General features: G+C 27.3%; 4 protein-coding genes across 4 annotated transcripts; 2 read left to right on the top strand and 2 right to left on the bottom strand.

Moving 5' to 3' along the window:
* The first annotated feature begins 2,503 nt into the window (after positions 1-2,503).
* LOC127066935 (reticulocalbin-2) lies at positions 2,504-4,521 on the top strand. Its single transcript, XM_051001240.1, has 4 exons — positions 2,504-2,842; positions 2,973-3,120; positions 3,185-3,640; positions 3,734-4,521. The coding sequence occupies exons 1-4, from the start codon at positions 2,620-2,622 to the stop codon at positions 3,903-3,905; spliced, it is 999 nt and encodes a 332-aa protein (XP_050857197.1). The 5' UTR covers positions 2,504-2,619; the 3' UTR covers positions 3,906-4,521.
* A 1,197-nt stretch (positions 4,522-5,718) lies between these two features.
* Positions 5,719-7,296, top strand: LOC127066939 (signal peptidase complex subunit 2). The gene is made up of 3 exons (XM_051001247.1): positions 5,719-5,886; positions 6,063-6,367; positions 6,424-7,296. Exons 1-3 carry the CDS (start codon positions 5,866-5,868, stop codon positions 6,665-6,667), a joined length of 570 nt encoding a protein of 189 aa, XP_050857204.1. The 5' UTR covers positions 5,719-5,865; the 3' UTR covers positions 6,668-7,296.
* Positions 7,090-12,619, bottom strand: LOC127066929 (structural maintenance of chromosomes protein 3). The gene is made up of 19 exons (XM_051001214.1): positions 12,442-12,619; positions 12,070-12,145; positions 11,821-11,999; positions 11,583-11,741; positions 11,342-11,501; positions 10,977-11,262; positions 10,721-10,895; positions 10,528-10,641; positions 10,186-10,436; positions 9,972-10,115; positions 9,544-9,855; positions 9,134-9,445; positions 8,861-9,062; positions 8,501-8,791; positions 8,111-8,373; positions 7,877-8,042; positions 7,662-7,800; positions 7,338-7,575; positions 7,090-7,255 (listed from the first exon to the last, which is right to left on the bottom strand). Exons 1-19 carry the CDS (start codon positions 12,454-12,456, stop codon positions 7,129-7,131), a joined length of 3,609 nt encoding a protein of 1,202 aa, XP_050857171.1. The 5' UTR covers positions 12,457-12,619; the 3' UTR covers positions 7,090-7,128.
* Positions 12,620-12,779: 160 nt separating this feature from the next.
* On the bottom strand, positions 12,780-14,268 carry LOC127066938 (DNA-directed RNA polymerase II subunit RPB3). Its single transcript, XM_051001246.1, has 5 exons — positions 14,039-14,268; positions 13,793-13,937; positions 13,497-13,704; positions 13,216-13,422; positions 12,780-13,146 (listed from the first exon to the last, which is right to left on the bottom strand). The coding sequence occupies exons 1-5, from the start codon at positions 14,122-14,124 to the stop codon at positions 12,962-12,964; spliced, it is 831 nt and encodes a 276-aa protein (XP_050857203.1). The 5' UTR covers positions 14,125-14,268; the 3' UTR covers positions 12,780-12,961.
* Positions 14,269-14,344: the final 76 nt, after the last annotated feature.

Here is a 14,344-nt window from a genome sequence, read left to right as displayed (position 1 = left end):
AGAAACTTTTAGACAGATAGAAAACACGTGTGAAAGAGAAGAAGAGACAAAGGGCAAGGGATTTTCAATGATTTTGTTCGAACAAAGTCACTTTATAGATAAGAAAATTTGAAAATATTTAAAGCATTTCCCTTTGCCAACCCCTCCAAAATTCCTGACCCTTTAAATCATATTCCGTCTATTATTGAATAATTTCTCTTTCGAAAAGGCAGCGCATTTCGTGAACGATAGATATATTATTATAAACGATTTATTAGCTATCAGTTTATTATTATTATATTATTATTATTATTATTATTACTATTATATTATTATTATTATTATTATTATTATTATTATTATTTCATTATATTTTAACTTTTATTATTTGAAAATAAAAAGATAGAGAAATTTCAGTTACTTTCGCTTTTCCGTTTCTATTTGTTGTTTCACCAACATCCTTCATCCTCTCGTTATACATGCGAACATTTTATATCTTTGGAGATCCAGGTTTCGCTCGTACCGTCCTATCGAGTTTTTATTTTTCATTATTTATGTTTTTCTGTAAATAATATCATAATTTAATAATAAATAAGAATTGTTCGGATACTCTCGATCATTTATTCGCGTCGCGCGTCATACGAATTTCGATTCGTGTCAGTATAATAAAATAAAATTAAAATTAAATTAAATTAAATTAAATTAAATTAAATTAAAGTAAAGTAAAATAAAATAAAGTAAAATAAAATAAAAAATAATGCGCTGGTGTAACTATAAACTGCATTAGCTATTAGAAGAAAAAATAAGTAAGTCTTCTGGAAGGAGATCGTAGAGTCATTATGAATTTACTTAATAACGTTTTATGTGTAATTTCTGTTACGAGAGAGGTACGTACATTTGAACCTAATAATCGTAAATCTTATCGAGGTTAATGGTACGTACATTCACTCGTTCGGATCTTAGGGTATTATATAACTATAATGATAGGGAAAAGAGAGAAATGAAAAATTAAAAAGCACGGTATGACAGTTCTTAAAAAGTCATTGACAAATGCGAATTCTTATTCGGGAGAAAACAAAAGTATGTTTAACTATTTTGTACTAAGGGATTATGGTGACTTCGCGAACGTTTGTTTTTAAAGTTCGGTAATCTACATAAATAATAATAATAATAATACGGGCGTTATTGTCGAATAATGTAAAACGAGAAATAAATGAAACGTTGCACGTCCCAAACGAGATTCGCCTCTAATCTTTTCCTCAGCGAATTTAAGGGACACTTCGAGCGCAATTCGAAGTGTGCGACTCGGTGGTGTATAAATAAAATCATATCAATCGTAAATAGTTCGTGTTATCTAGATATATTATTATTATTATTATTATTATTATTATTATTATCATTATTATTATTATTATTATTATTATTATTATTATTATTATTATTATCATTATTATCATTATTATTACTGCTGCTGCTGCTGCTATTACTACTACTATTACTATTATTATTATTACTATGATTATGATTATGATTATGATTATTACTACTACTACTACTACTACTACTACTACTATTATTATTATTATTATTATTATTATTATTATTATTATTATTATTATTATTATTACAATTATTATTATTACTATTATTATTATTATTATTATTATTATTATTATTATTATTATTATTATTATTATTATTATTAAAATTATTATCATTATCATTATTATTATTACAATTATTATTATTATTATTATTATTATTATTATTATTATTATTATTATTATTATTAAAATTATTATCATTATCATTATTATTATTACAATTATTATTATGATAATTTATTAACGTATCAATTAGTAAAAATATATTGTAATTGTATAATAAACTGCATCATAGATAAACTTTGTTTGACTCCACCATACAAATAGAAAAAGTTTATACAAAATAGCATTGAATCTTTTCGACAGAATTTTTTAGCAGAAATGTTTCAAATAGATCTTACCTTCTCCCCATTCTAGCTACGAAGAAGCAACGAAGGTGAAAATAGATTCGACGTGAAATACTACGTGCCTATTTTCGAATATGCCTCTTGAACGTGTAGAAACGTGAGTGTTCATTCGCAACGCGGCTTAAGAAACTCTCTTTCTATGTGCGTTCCTTTGAATAGCTTGCGTATTATGGCATATGAAGCAAAGTAGTATGATTTCCTTGATGTTATGAAGATTCTTCAACGATATCTTTAATTTTTCTTCATGATTTAATACAACTTTACAAAAATATTATTTTAAAAGAATTATTTAAACAAAAGTGATAAGAACTTTTAATACGTGTTAAAATTAACGAATTACTACTACATTAAAAAGGTACGTTATCAAAATATTTAAGTTAACTGAATAGTTAACATAAGTTTAATAGAACGAAATTAGCAACTAAAGTTAAAAAATATCTACTGGTCAAATTTCGAGTTTGAACAAACAATCGCTCTCGATAAGTTTTATATCGATGTGTAGTTATCGATACGATGCATCATGGCAGAGAGCTTTAAAACATTACAACTGTCAAATACTCACTAAAGTGAGGTTATAAATTCTTTGTACCTTTAAATACTCATTTTTCAGTTATCGAACAAAAGAGACAATGCACGTACATAACATGCGTGGATATATTCTATTTCTTGCAATCTTCAGTATATCTGAATCCATCTCGAATAGTGATGCTGCATCCGCACATATCCATACTCATCAACACAATAGAGGTGAAGGCAATGAAAGAACACAAGACGGTGCATTCAGCCCACAGGTTATGGACCACTATGTAGGTGATGAACATCAACAGGAGTTTGATCATGAGGCAATTCTTGGTATTATTTTAAATTTATTATTTTCTCTTTTTCAATATTAATTTTTTTCTTTCTATGTTTTCATATATATACATATGTATATATGTATTTTTTTTATTTAAATTTTATCGTATAACTTTTTTTCTAATAGGAAGCGTCAAAGATGCAGAAGAATTTGATAAACTTCCAGTAGAAGAATCAAGACGTCGATTAGGCATATTATTAACAAAAATGGATTTAAATAATGACAATTTCATTGAAAGAAATGAATTAAAAGCTTGGATTTTACGTTCATTCAGGTATAAGCTTGATATAATAACGTTGATATATGTATTTTTGAATTACATATAATCTTCTTGGCAGTATGCTCTCTACCGAAGAATCACAAGATCGCTTGGAAGATGCAGATAGTGATGAAGATGGTAAAGTCAGTTGGGATGAAATCTTACAAGATATTTATGGATCAGATCCACAAGATCTTGCTCTTGATGATCAACTTATACATTATGATAAAGAAACATTTGATGCAGCAGATTTAAATAAAGATGGTTATTTAGATTCAGAAGAATTTAAGGCATACACTCATCCAGAAGAAGTACCTAGAATGTTTCCACTATTATTAAAACAAGTTCTCGATGAAAAAGATACTGATAAAGATGGTTGTATCAATTTTCAAGAATATATTGGAGAAAGAGCTAAATCTCAGGATAAAGAGTGGTTGTTAATTAAAAAAGACAAATTCGATCATGAATATGACAAAAATGGAAATGGTAAACTTGAATCTGATGAGATTTTATCATGGCGTGTACCAAGTAACGAGTAAGTAAATATATATTTCAATAAACATATAATGAAAAAGTATGATATCGGTGGTAAAGAACTTATCCATTAAAAACTATCAATATATTTCAGAGAAATAGCGAACGACGAAGTTGATCATTTATTTGCAGCATCCGATGATGATCATGATAACAGATTGTCATTTGAAGAGATTTTGGATCATCATGATACGTTTGTAGGTAGTGAAGCAACTGATTATGGTGACCAATTACAAGACATTGAACGCTTTACTGATGAACTTTGAAAAATCTATTTTAAATGATCTTTAGAATATTTTTATTTTTTCTTAATAGAAATTACAAACTTGTAATATTGAATACTACTGTTTCAAACTTATGTTGGTATCGCCATTTACACTATATTCGAAATGCATAATAGATTAGTGGAAAATATCAAACATAAATTTATAAATATCTGCACAAATACTTTTTTAATATTTATATGCTTTAGAAACAAATAATGTTGCGTAAATCACCGTCTTCCACTATCTACAATTTTAGTGCCATAATACAGAATAAGAAGTCATTTTCTTCATTGTAGTTATCGCTTAGTCAAAGTTACCATATAAATATCACACATTATCATTAATATAATTATTTACTGTATTTCATATGTATAAGCATATGTTTATACCGTTCTATATTTATGTTCCTATATTTTGAAAATATGATCATTATAAATTTCAATTGCATATTTACGAATTATATACAAAATTTATGCCTTACTTGAGTTATGGTGTAATGTACAAATACTATCGCTATGTAAACTGTATACTAGTAACGTTGTGTAATTGTTTTATCACCTAATATTCTAAAATATTAAATTGATTTACAAAAAAATATTAATCAAAAACTAAAAAACCAATCTTGTACTTTCTTATACATTTCCCGCATAAAATTATTGATAAAAAATAAGTATAATTCAAAAGATTTATGAAATTGAACAAACAAAAATATGATAACTAACTTCTATATAAATGTTCAATAAGGAAAATCTAAAATTTTATTTTTAATTTAATTTATCTGTAATTAAACTGGATAATACGTTATTCAATATCAAGATTCCATTGCTTACGCAATAAACGTAAAAAACAAAAAAATACATAAATTAAAAGTAAAAATGTTTATAAAAATAATATAAACATTTTAATTATATTCTTGTCCTTGCACCAATATCAAATTATTTATATAATTACTAACTACGTACAGTTATTTCCGTTTGTATTATAACCAATATTCTAATACTTACAATATGTCCTTTACAAGCGAATAGGAGGAAAGTACCAATCATAATGACGTGAGTGTCATCCCTTCTTCCTCAAATCGTGTGATGCGTATTAACCTTTAAGACTTCATCATTTCTGCTTTTATAATGATTTACATCAGGGATGAATGCAGATAAATCCAGATGTAACTCTTGACAAATTTTCATGACAGATCTTAACAATTCTTTAACAGATTTTTTAAAGATGAAAATTTAAATGAGGAAATCACTTCTTTTAATTTTTAAATAAATTTTATTTTCTTTGAAAAAGATCGTGTTAAAAAATACTGTTCTTTCGAGAATAATTTATAAATAAAAATAAAAATTTTCCAAAAATTCGAAAAGACCATCTCCTCCTGTATACCTTCATCTTTAAAATGAAACTTTATTCATTAAAATCGGTGAAGAATTGAGTCTGGATTCACTGTTAACGTAAACACTGTTTTCGATATTTTTTGTAAAAAATACATTTCGTATAGTGGCGCTCTCTAAAATTTGCGGTAAAAATATATATTTAGATATTATATACATCATGTAAGTATATTAATCTACGTTATATCTGATGATGGTGATTTATAATAACAAAAAAAAAGGATACTCTACGAATATTAATAATTAAATAATAATAATTTATAATAATCTAGACTATATAATGGGCTTAAAATATACATTTAAAATGTACTTTTATAAAATTAATTTTAATTTAATTCGTATTTTATAGTTCATATTTTGTCCGTACTTGTCGCTGGAATCACAGATACTAAAGCGAAAGATGATAAATGGCGTCTGTTCAAACATTGACGTGTACGCACCGAAGCGCTATCTATAACCTATTGTAACCGTATCTCCTAACCTACAATCGTTGGCGCCTTACAAACGTAAGAGTCCGGTGATTTTGTGAGATATTCTTAAATGCAAACGTTCTCTTACTATTAATTAAAATGGGTGGTGTCGAAAATAATGTAAGTAATCTTTAAATATTAAAGTATTGTATTTTAATAAGTATTGTAGGTGATATCACAAAAATTATTTTATCGACTAACTCCTTATGCTTAACTTCTTAGAATTAGTTAATGAATTCAAGACGTATATTACTACGTATACAATACTTAACAATTATATATCGAACACTTTGTAGGGAATCAAAATCAATAAATGGGATGGATCTGCTGTAAAGAATGCATTAGATGATGCAGTTAAGGATGTTCTTACAAAAAAATATAATTACATAGAAAACTTTGCTCTTCTTGATGGAAGACTGGCAATCTGTGGAGTCGCAGTGATAATAGCTATAATCGCATTACTTTTTGATTATTTATATCCATTTCCAGCATCTAAACCTGTTTTAATAATTTGCGTAGCATTATATTTTGTTCTGATGGGGCTTTTAACTCTTTATACAACATATAAAGAAAAAGGAATATTTGTTGTTGCTATTCAAAGGTAAATTTCAAAATATCAAGATCCTGTATAATCTATTTAATTATTTTACGTTATAGGGATCCTGCGGGTTTCAATCCTGATCTTGTATGGGAAGCAAGTTCATATATGAAAAAATATGACGATAAATATATTCTCGTATTATCTGTTAGAAGTCCTTCCTCAGGGATTACTAATGAAACTACTGTAACAAAATCTGTTGCAAATTTCATTGATGTGAATGGTGTAATAATACCAGAATTAATAGAAGCTGTTGTAACAGATATGCATGACAGTATAACACGTCAGCGCAAAGAAAAGTAGATCATGATTATATAAAAGTATATGATTTTTATTTTAAACATACACTTCAAACGATTTATATCATTTTTCATTTATATATGTGCGATACATCAGAAAGAAATAAAAATATTGGTTAAAACTCTGCGTTTATAAAAGATAAAATATAAACACAACAGATAATTCTTTAGGACATTTTTCTAAATGTTGTGATTCATAATACACATGCAACAATTTATAGAAATTATATTACATTATATTTGTTCAATGTGATATTATATTTTCTGTAAACATGTCCAAAATATTTAAATTTATACAATGAAACATAGTATATCAAGAATTATTATTAATAGTTTAGATTCATGGTTAAAGATCCATGCTTCAGTTCGAAAAAGTTGTATAGAAATGACAGTTCTTCTTGAATTATTCAAAGAGTATGGTTGCAATTATATGCTTACATATAAATAAAATAAAACCACGTTGTCTTAACCGTGCGTCGTATCATCTTCAACAAAGTCTGCCGCTTCTTCTCGTGACACACATTCAACGTGCGATACTTTATTTCTAAATTTAACTCCATAAAATTTATTGGCATGTTGCAATAATTCCGGCCTGTAATATGATTAAATATATAGAAAATCTTTTATACTAAATACAGAAATCTTTTTAATTTTATGTATATATATAATGTTACCTAAAAGTTGTCGTAATAAATTGAGCATCTGAACTGAGTTCATGAATCATATCAGCAACTGCTTTTCTATGTTGTGCATCTAAAGCTTGATCTATTTCATCAAATAAATAAAACGGCGCAGGATCACACTTTTGTATTGCAAAAATTAAAGCTAATGCTACTAGCGATTTCTGACCACCAGATAATTGATTCATTTCTCGCATCTCAGCTCTATGTCCAGTAAAAGAGACACGTATTCCTATGAAATAATAATAGTAATAATAATAATTTTCATAAGTCTTGTTTTGGATTTATTCTAAAAATAAACTGTTAATGTCATCTTACCAACGCCAATAAAACGATCAGAATCCGCAGCTTCCGTTGTACCGTCATCTCCTTCATCACCATCTGCAGTTTTCATAACTAGCTGAGCGTGACCCGATGGTACGAGCTTTTTAAATACTTCACTGAAATATTTACTTACCTAAACAACACAAAAAACATGAATATAATTTAATTACATCATAAGAAATTCTTTAAAAAATTGTTATATACTATACTTGTTTAAATGTAAATTGAATAGCTTCGCATTTGCGTTGTTCCAAAACTGACATCAACTCTTTAATTTTTTCATCGCCACGATCTAGTTCTTCCTTTCGTTTCACTAATTTTTCTTTTTGATCGCTAAACGACATGAACTGATCTAAGGCTTTTTTGTTGACATGACTGCAAAAAAATTCTATCATAAGTTAAATCTCTTAATTGCTTTTGAATCCTATGATATAAAGCCATACCTGTATTTCTTTAAATGATTATTTGCTTTCTCCATTTCTCTGAATAATTGTTTTGTGGACATAACACTAAATTTAGTATATGCCTCGTGACTAGGTAATGCACCTAATTCTGTGATCTTTTGTGTACACTCAACTATTTTCTGCTGTAAAATATTTAATTTACTCGCCAATTTTTCTAAATCTTTAGCATCAGCTTCTATTTTTTCCTGTGCTTCTTTTTCTTTTACTTTCCACTTTTCAACTTCAGCAGATTCTGCTTTTTGCTGTAAATATACCATATTGTTATTTACGTCTTATGCTTGAATTAAATTATATAATATAAATAAATAAAAATTATAATTTTTAGATTGTTCTATTAGAAATAGTATTTGTATTTAAATATATATTTACCTTTTTCATAGCATTAGTTACTTTCTCATTCTGAGCTTTAAAATCTGCATTAACTTTTACTAGCCTTTTCTCAATATCTGCTAATTGTGCTTTCGATGAATCAAGCTGACGTTGTCGATCTTCTACAGATATTTCTTGCAATGCTTGAACCAATTCATCTTTCCTTCTAACTAAATTATTTGTTAGAAGATTTTCTAATTTATTTTTCTCTGCCTCTAATCTCATTCTTTTTGCAAACGCTTCTTTATTCTCCTTAGTTAATCGTCTTATATCATCATTTAAGGTATCGACCTATATAAATTAAATCAAAATATAAACAAGTCGATTGTTTAGTATTTATTTTATGTTAATAATTTGTACCTGATGTTGATCAGCCACAGACAATTGCGCCATTAATTCTTGGTGTAATTCACTCTCTAAACCTTCTTTCGTTGCTCTCATTGCCTCCAAATTTGAAGTACATTGTGCAAGACTTTTCTCTTTAGGTGTTCTATATCTCTCGATAGCACTCAATTCTTCTTTCATTATACGTATTTCTGCCTTCATTTTATCATATATGTCTCTAAAATAATAATTCATTTTTTTAATAACACGAATGAACTTCGCATTGATTAAGATCATTTAATAACTAACTTGGCTTTACTATTTTTTGTCTCTGTACGTTGCATTTCGCTAACGTAAGAACTAATATTTTGATCAGCCTTTCTTATTTCTTCTTTAAGAGTTGATAATTGAGTTTCAAGAGTAGAGATCTGTGCCATTAATTCTGATCGAGTTTTTTGTATTTCAAGTCGTGATCTTAAAGTATTAAAATATCCACCAGTTAAAGAGCCTTTTGACGATACTTGATCACCTTCAAGTGTTACACAATCTAAGCCAGATGTTCGAGCGAGATTCGTTGCTGCTTCTAAATTACGACAAATTAATGTTTTCCCAAAAATGTACCTGCATTAATAAGAAGAAAAAAAAATTAAAATATTAAATTATCCAAAGAATTTATTAAATTGTTACAGAAAAAGTATATAAAATTCCTGTGCCATTACCTCAATGCCTTATCATATTTAGGATCATAATTTAAACGAGATATCATTGGTATAGCATCCGTAGTATTAGGATAATCTATATTCTTAATGTGAAGACGATTTAAAGGCATAAACGTAACTTCTCCTGGAAGACGTTGATTATTCATTTCTTTTAGAATTTTAGTGCCAAACTTATCCGTTTCCACGATATGATGAAACAATCGATTTCCAGCTGTTACCTCTACAGCCATATAAACACTTTTGTCGCAATTAAAGTTTTCTATCACTGGCCCATAGTAACTACTTACCTCATGGGCCATATCGTTACGTCCACTGTAAGATATACATATTATACGTTAAAACTAATATATTCTTTATATGTTCAGATTATCAAACATAGATAATTAATATAAATTAATAAAAAGAAATATAACAAGATAATAACTTACCGAAACGTGTCAAGTACTTTTCGTACACTATCTCTACCATTAAGAATAGGTTTTCCAGCCATAGAACGTAAACTTTGATCTGCTTTCGCTAAATCTTCTTTCAATCCTGACAAATTCAGCTGTAATACACTTTCTTGGCGATACCTGTAACGTTACACATTCGTATTATACGTACATATTATTAGATAAAACACTAATAGTAGAATGCACAAACTGTTCTTTTCTCGTTGCTTGACATTGATCTTTTGCTTTCGTTAATTCATAATATTGTTTATTATGATCATCTATCGATGCACGTTGTCTGTCCATTTCACGTGTATGCTCTTCTATTTTCTTTTCTAAATTAATTTGTTTTTCTGCATCCTTTTTTAAATCCTCACTAATCTTTTTCTGATGTTCTTCTTTATCTTTTATTTGTTTGGCCAATTGCTTAAGCTCATTTTGTATCCATTTATCTCTTTCATCCTATAACAAATAATAGTATAATAAATTATTTACATGTTAATTCATATAGATCTATATATCTGCAATTTTACCAATTGATAGTTTTTATTACCCTACTAGTAAATTGATTACCACGCCCTTGTTTAGCATAAAGTTCCTTCCTCTTTTGTTCCTTAAGTTGTAATTCTCTTGTACACTCTTCTTCAACGCGTTTCATTTCTTCATACTATAAAAATTAATATAATCGTGTAATAATCATAAAAAAAAAACCATTACATTTATGTCACAAGTAATTATTTAAATACTTCTGGTTTAATTGCTTCTAATTCTGCTTCACGAGCTGCAATGTTTACTTTCAATTTTTCTAATTCCTGTTGTGCCCGTTTTCTACTATCATTATCACCCTTAACTTCTTCTAATAAATCGTTAATAGTTAACGTCAATTTTGTTTTTTCTTTTAATAATTGTTGTTGTTCAGCACTATATAATTATAACGATAATTAATAAGAAAAACATATTCTTACATTCATATGTATGGAAATAGATTGCATCAAAATTTACCTTAAGGTATCTCTTTCTTCTTTTGCCGATTGTACTTCTTTTTTAGCTTCTTTGAGACGTTTAGTTGCTGCTCGTACCATTTCTTGTGCAGTTTTTGCTTCAGCACCTAATCTTGCCTGTTCAGCACCACTATTTGCACGAGATGCTTCGAGTTCTTCAAGTTTTCTTTTATTCTCCTTAAGTTCACGTTCATGAATTGTGTATTCTAAACATCGTCGCTGTTTATCCCAACGCTGATACTCCTTTAACTCCTCTTTTTCTTCTTCTAAAGTTTTTAATCGTTCCTCTAAAGTACAACAAAGTAAATACACATGTAAGTCTATATGAAGTTTTATAACTTTATCATTTAGATATAAACATTTTACCTATGGTACGCAAAAAATCTTCTATTTTTTCAAGCTTCCCTTCTGTTTCTTTTAATATAGATTTGGATTCTTCTCTTCTATCATCATATACTCTTGTACCAGCAACTTCTCTTAATAGCTTTAATCTCTGTGAGTCTGGAGCTGTCGCCATTTGATTTATCTATATACAAATATATTAATTTTAAAGATATTTTTTAAATAAACAGATTGTAGTATAAATTTATATAATAATGAAACAAACCTTTCCTTGCTTTACAATGTAATATGGATTTGATCTTGAGAAACCTGCCGACTCTAACAGATTCATTACATCATTTCTTGTAACAATTTTTTTGTTAAGAAAATACTGATCCTTCTTCGATCCAATCACTCTTCTTAAATAAACTTCATCTTTATCAATCTGTTGAAAAAATAAATCACCATTATCAAAAATTTTACATTTTAATAACTATTATACAAGATAATTTGATAATTTATACCGGTAATCTTCCATCAGAATTATCAAATATAATTTCCACATGAGCAGAAATAACACGAGGTCCAGTGCCTTCATGTAATAAAGCTTGTCTTTGTTCAGGTCTAAGATGAGAAAATTCATCGCTCAAAACAAACTGAATTGCATAGAAAAAGTTACTCTTTCCAGATCCATTTCTTCCAACTTAAAAAGAATTATATATAAAGTAAATAATCTTTCGTAAATTATTTTCTCAAATATAAAAAATACATACCAACTACATTATGTCTAGGATCAAAAGGTTCAACCACTGTTTGTTCACGATATGACTTAAATCCTTGTATAATTACCTAAGACCAAAAAATATTTAATTAAATATAAATAAAACAAAACGTTTTATACGAATCTTTATATTTTCAGTAAGATAAGTATTCCTTTAAAACAACTATTAAGATATCATAAAAGCAATATAAAAAAGGATATTTTTGCTATTCACTTATTTAATATTTATATTTATATGATATAATAATCTATAGCAAAATAGAATTAAAAAATAATCCATTAATAAAGTAGCGTCTGCCAAAAGAAAATATGATGTATAAATACATTAAACAAACAATAATAAGGATAAATGTTCTTCTTGTACCTGTTTGATATACATTATGTACTTAAAAATTATAAAAACATCCTTAGTTTAATATAAAAATGAAAATGATCAAATATGATTCAATCACTGGATAAAACAAAAACATTCGCTCATTTGTTAGCAGAGTCAATAATCGTTCCTAATCTTCACTTGTAAAATAACCTTCAATATACTAAGTCTAAAATTTCCTAGATTTGAGCGGGAGCATAAACGAAAGGATTCCTTAAGAGTTGACCAATATTGAAAAAAAAAGTCACTATAACGGGACATTCTTTTGTTGAAATGGATAATTCACTATGCGATATAAGTACTGGAATAATTATTAATTAACTTAAAAACAATACACTTATTTGCATTCTTATATAATATGTTTATTAATAATTTTTACATGGTTTTAACAAATTATGTTTGTAGGCCAATTTTTAATATTATTACTTCATATATTTGTACGTATTTGCTTTTCAACAGTATTTAAAATAATCTCTAATACTGATCAATATAGTAAATGTTTAATGATTATTTAATGGTGTATACTTAAAGCATCACTTTGTACTTCATGACTCAACTGAGTCTGTAAGTTTGATAGCTTATTTTTTAATGCAGCAATACCCATCATTACAATATTTTCTGGTTTTAATGCTCCACTGCTTTCTACATTAAAATAATATTTATTTGGTTTTGCTTCCCAATTAAAAGGTGCTTCATCTAAAAAAAAATAAAACATATAAAGAATATATAAATTCTAAAAAAGTATTGAATAAAGATAATACTTACATTGATCTTCTTCTAATTCACTATATTCTGATTTTGGCCATTCATCTGGTTTTGGAAATAAAGTGTGTCTCATTGAATTGTCTGGATCATATTCAAAACTGACACCTGCAGTTGGATTCCATTTTGCATGCTCCTTTCCAAATCCTTTCTTTGCATATGCTCTTAATTTTAATTCTTGTCCCTTCCGTAATTTTACAATCAAAATTTCTGTTAAATAATAAATATTTTATTTCATCTGTGTTATTTATAAGATTCACGCATGAATAATATCAAATATTAACCATCAGTTTCGCCATATTCACTAGCATCGTCTTCTCTATGTCTTGATGTAACAGGTAATACTCTAGGATCACTTGATTTAAAATCAGCAGTTGTAACATGCCTTGTTTGATCTTCTGTACACTTTACATCAAGAGTAAATTCAACGCTACATTCAGGACAAAAATCCATACATTGACAATCTCTGGTATATTGTATTCTATCTACAACCTAAAACAATAATATTGATTTTATTTATTCCGTATAGCATGCTACTTATAAATTAAACAAATCTAAGATATAATTTTTGAATACACACATCATCGCTTATTAAAGGTATCATTCCAATTCTGTGTGCCAAAAATTCATCACTTAAAACTGTTGAGTTTGCTTCTAACTGTATCCAATCAATAGCCATTGTTGGTGTTTCAGCAATAAATACTCTTCTCATACTGTTTGCTACACTTTAATTCGATGAAAAAATAACCATTAAAATAATATATTTAATATTTATAAAATAAAAACTGCATAATCAAAACATTACAAATAAACATTAACAGCATACCTTAATTCTGTATCTTCTACTTGAAATTTCACATTTTCTTCTGTTAAATCTGATATATGTACGGATGGTTGATTTGCGTATGGCATTTTGAAGAAAATATTTTAAAACTAATACACTTTTGTGTTATTTTAATCTTGTAAATCTTTACAAGTTTTCCAAATACTGCAACTCAATCAAACTTTGATCCAAAATTATTTTAAGGTTATGATCCTAACAGTACAGCCAATCATACAGATATAATATTTATAGTTCTATTTTTTCCCGAATTTTTTATTTTACTAATAATATTAAATGTATATATATATA

The sequence above is a fragment of the Vespula vulgaris genome, chromosome 10 (genome assembly GCF_905475345.1).
Source record: "Vespula vulgaris chromosome 10, iyVesVulg1.1, whole genome shotgun sequence".
NCBI classification, from domain to species: domain Eukaryota; kingdom Metazoa; phylum Arthropoda; class Insecta; order Hymenoptera; family Vespidae; genus Vespula; species Vespula vulgaris.
This window is presented reverse-complemented; position numbering and strand designations above follow the sequence as displayed.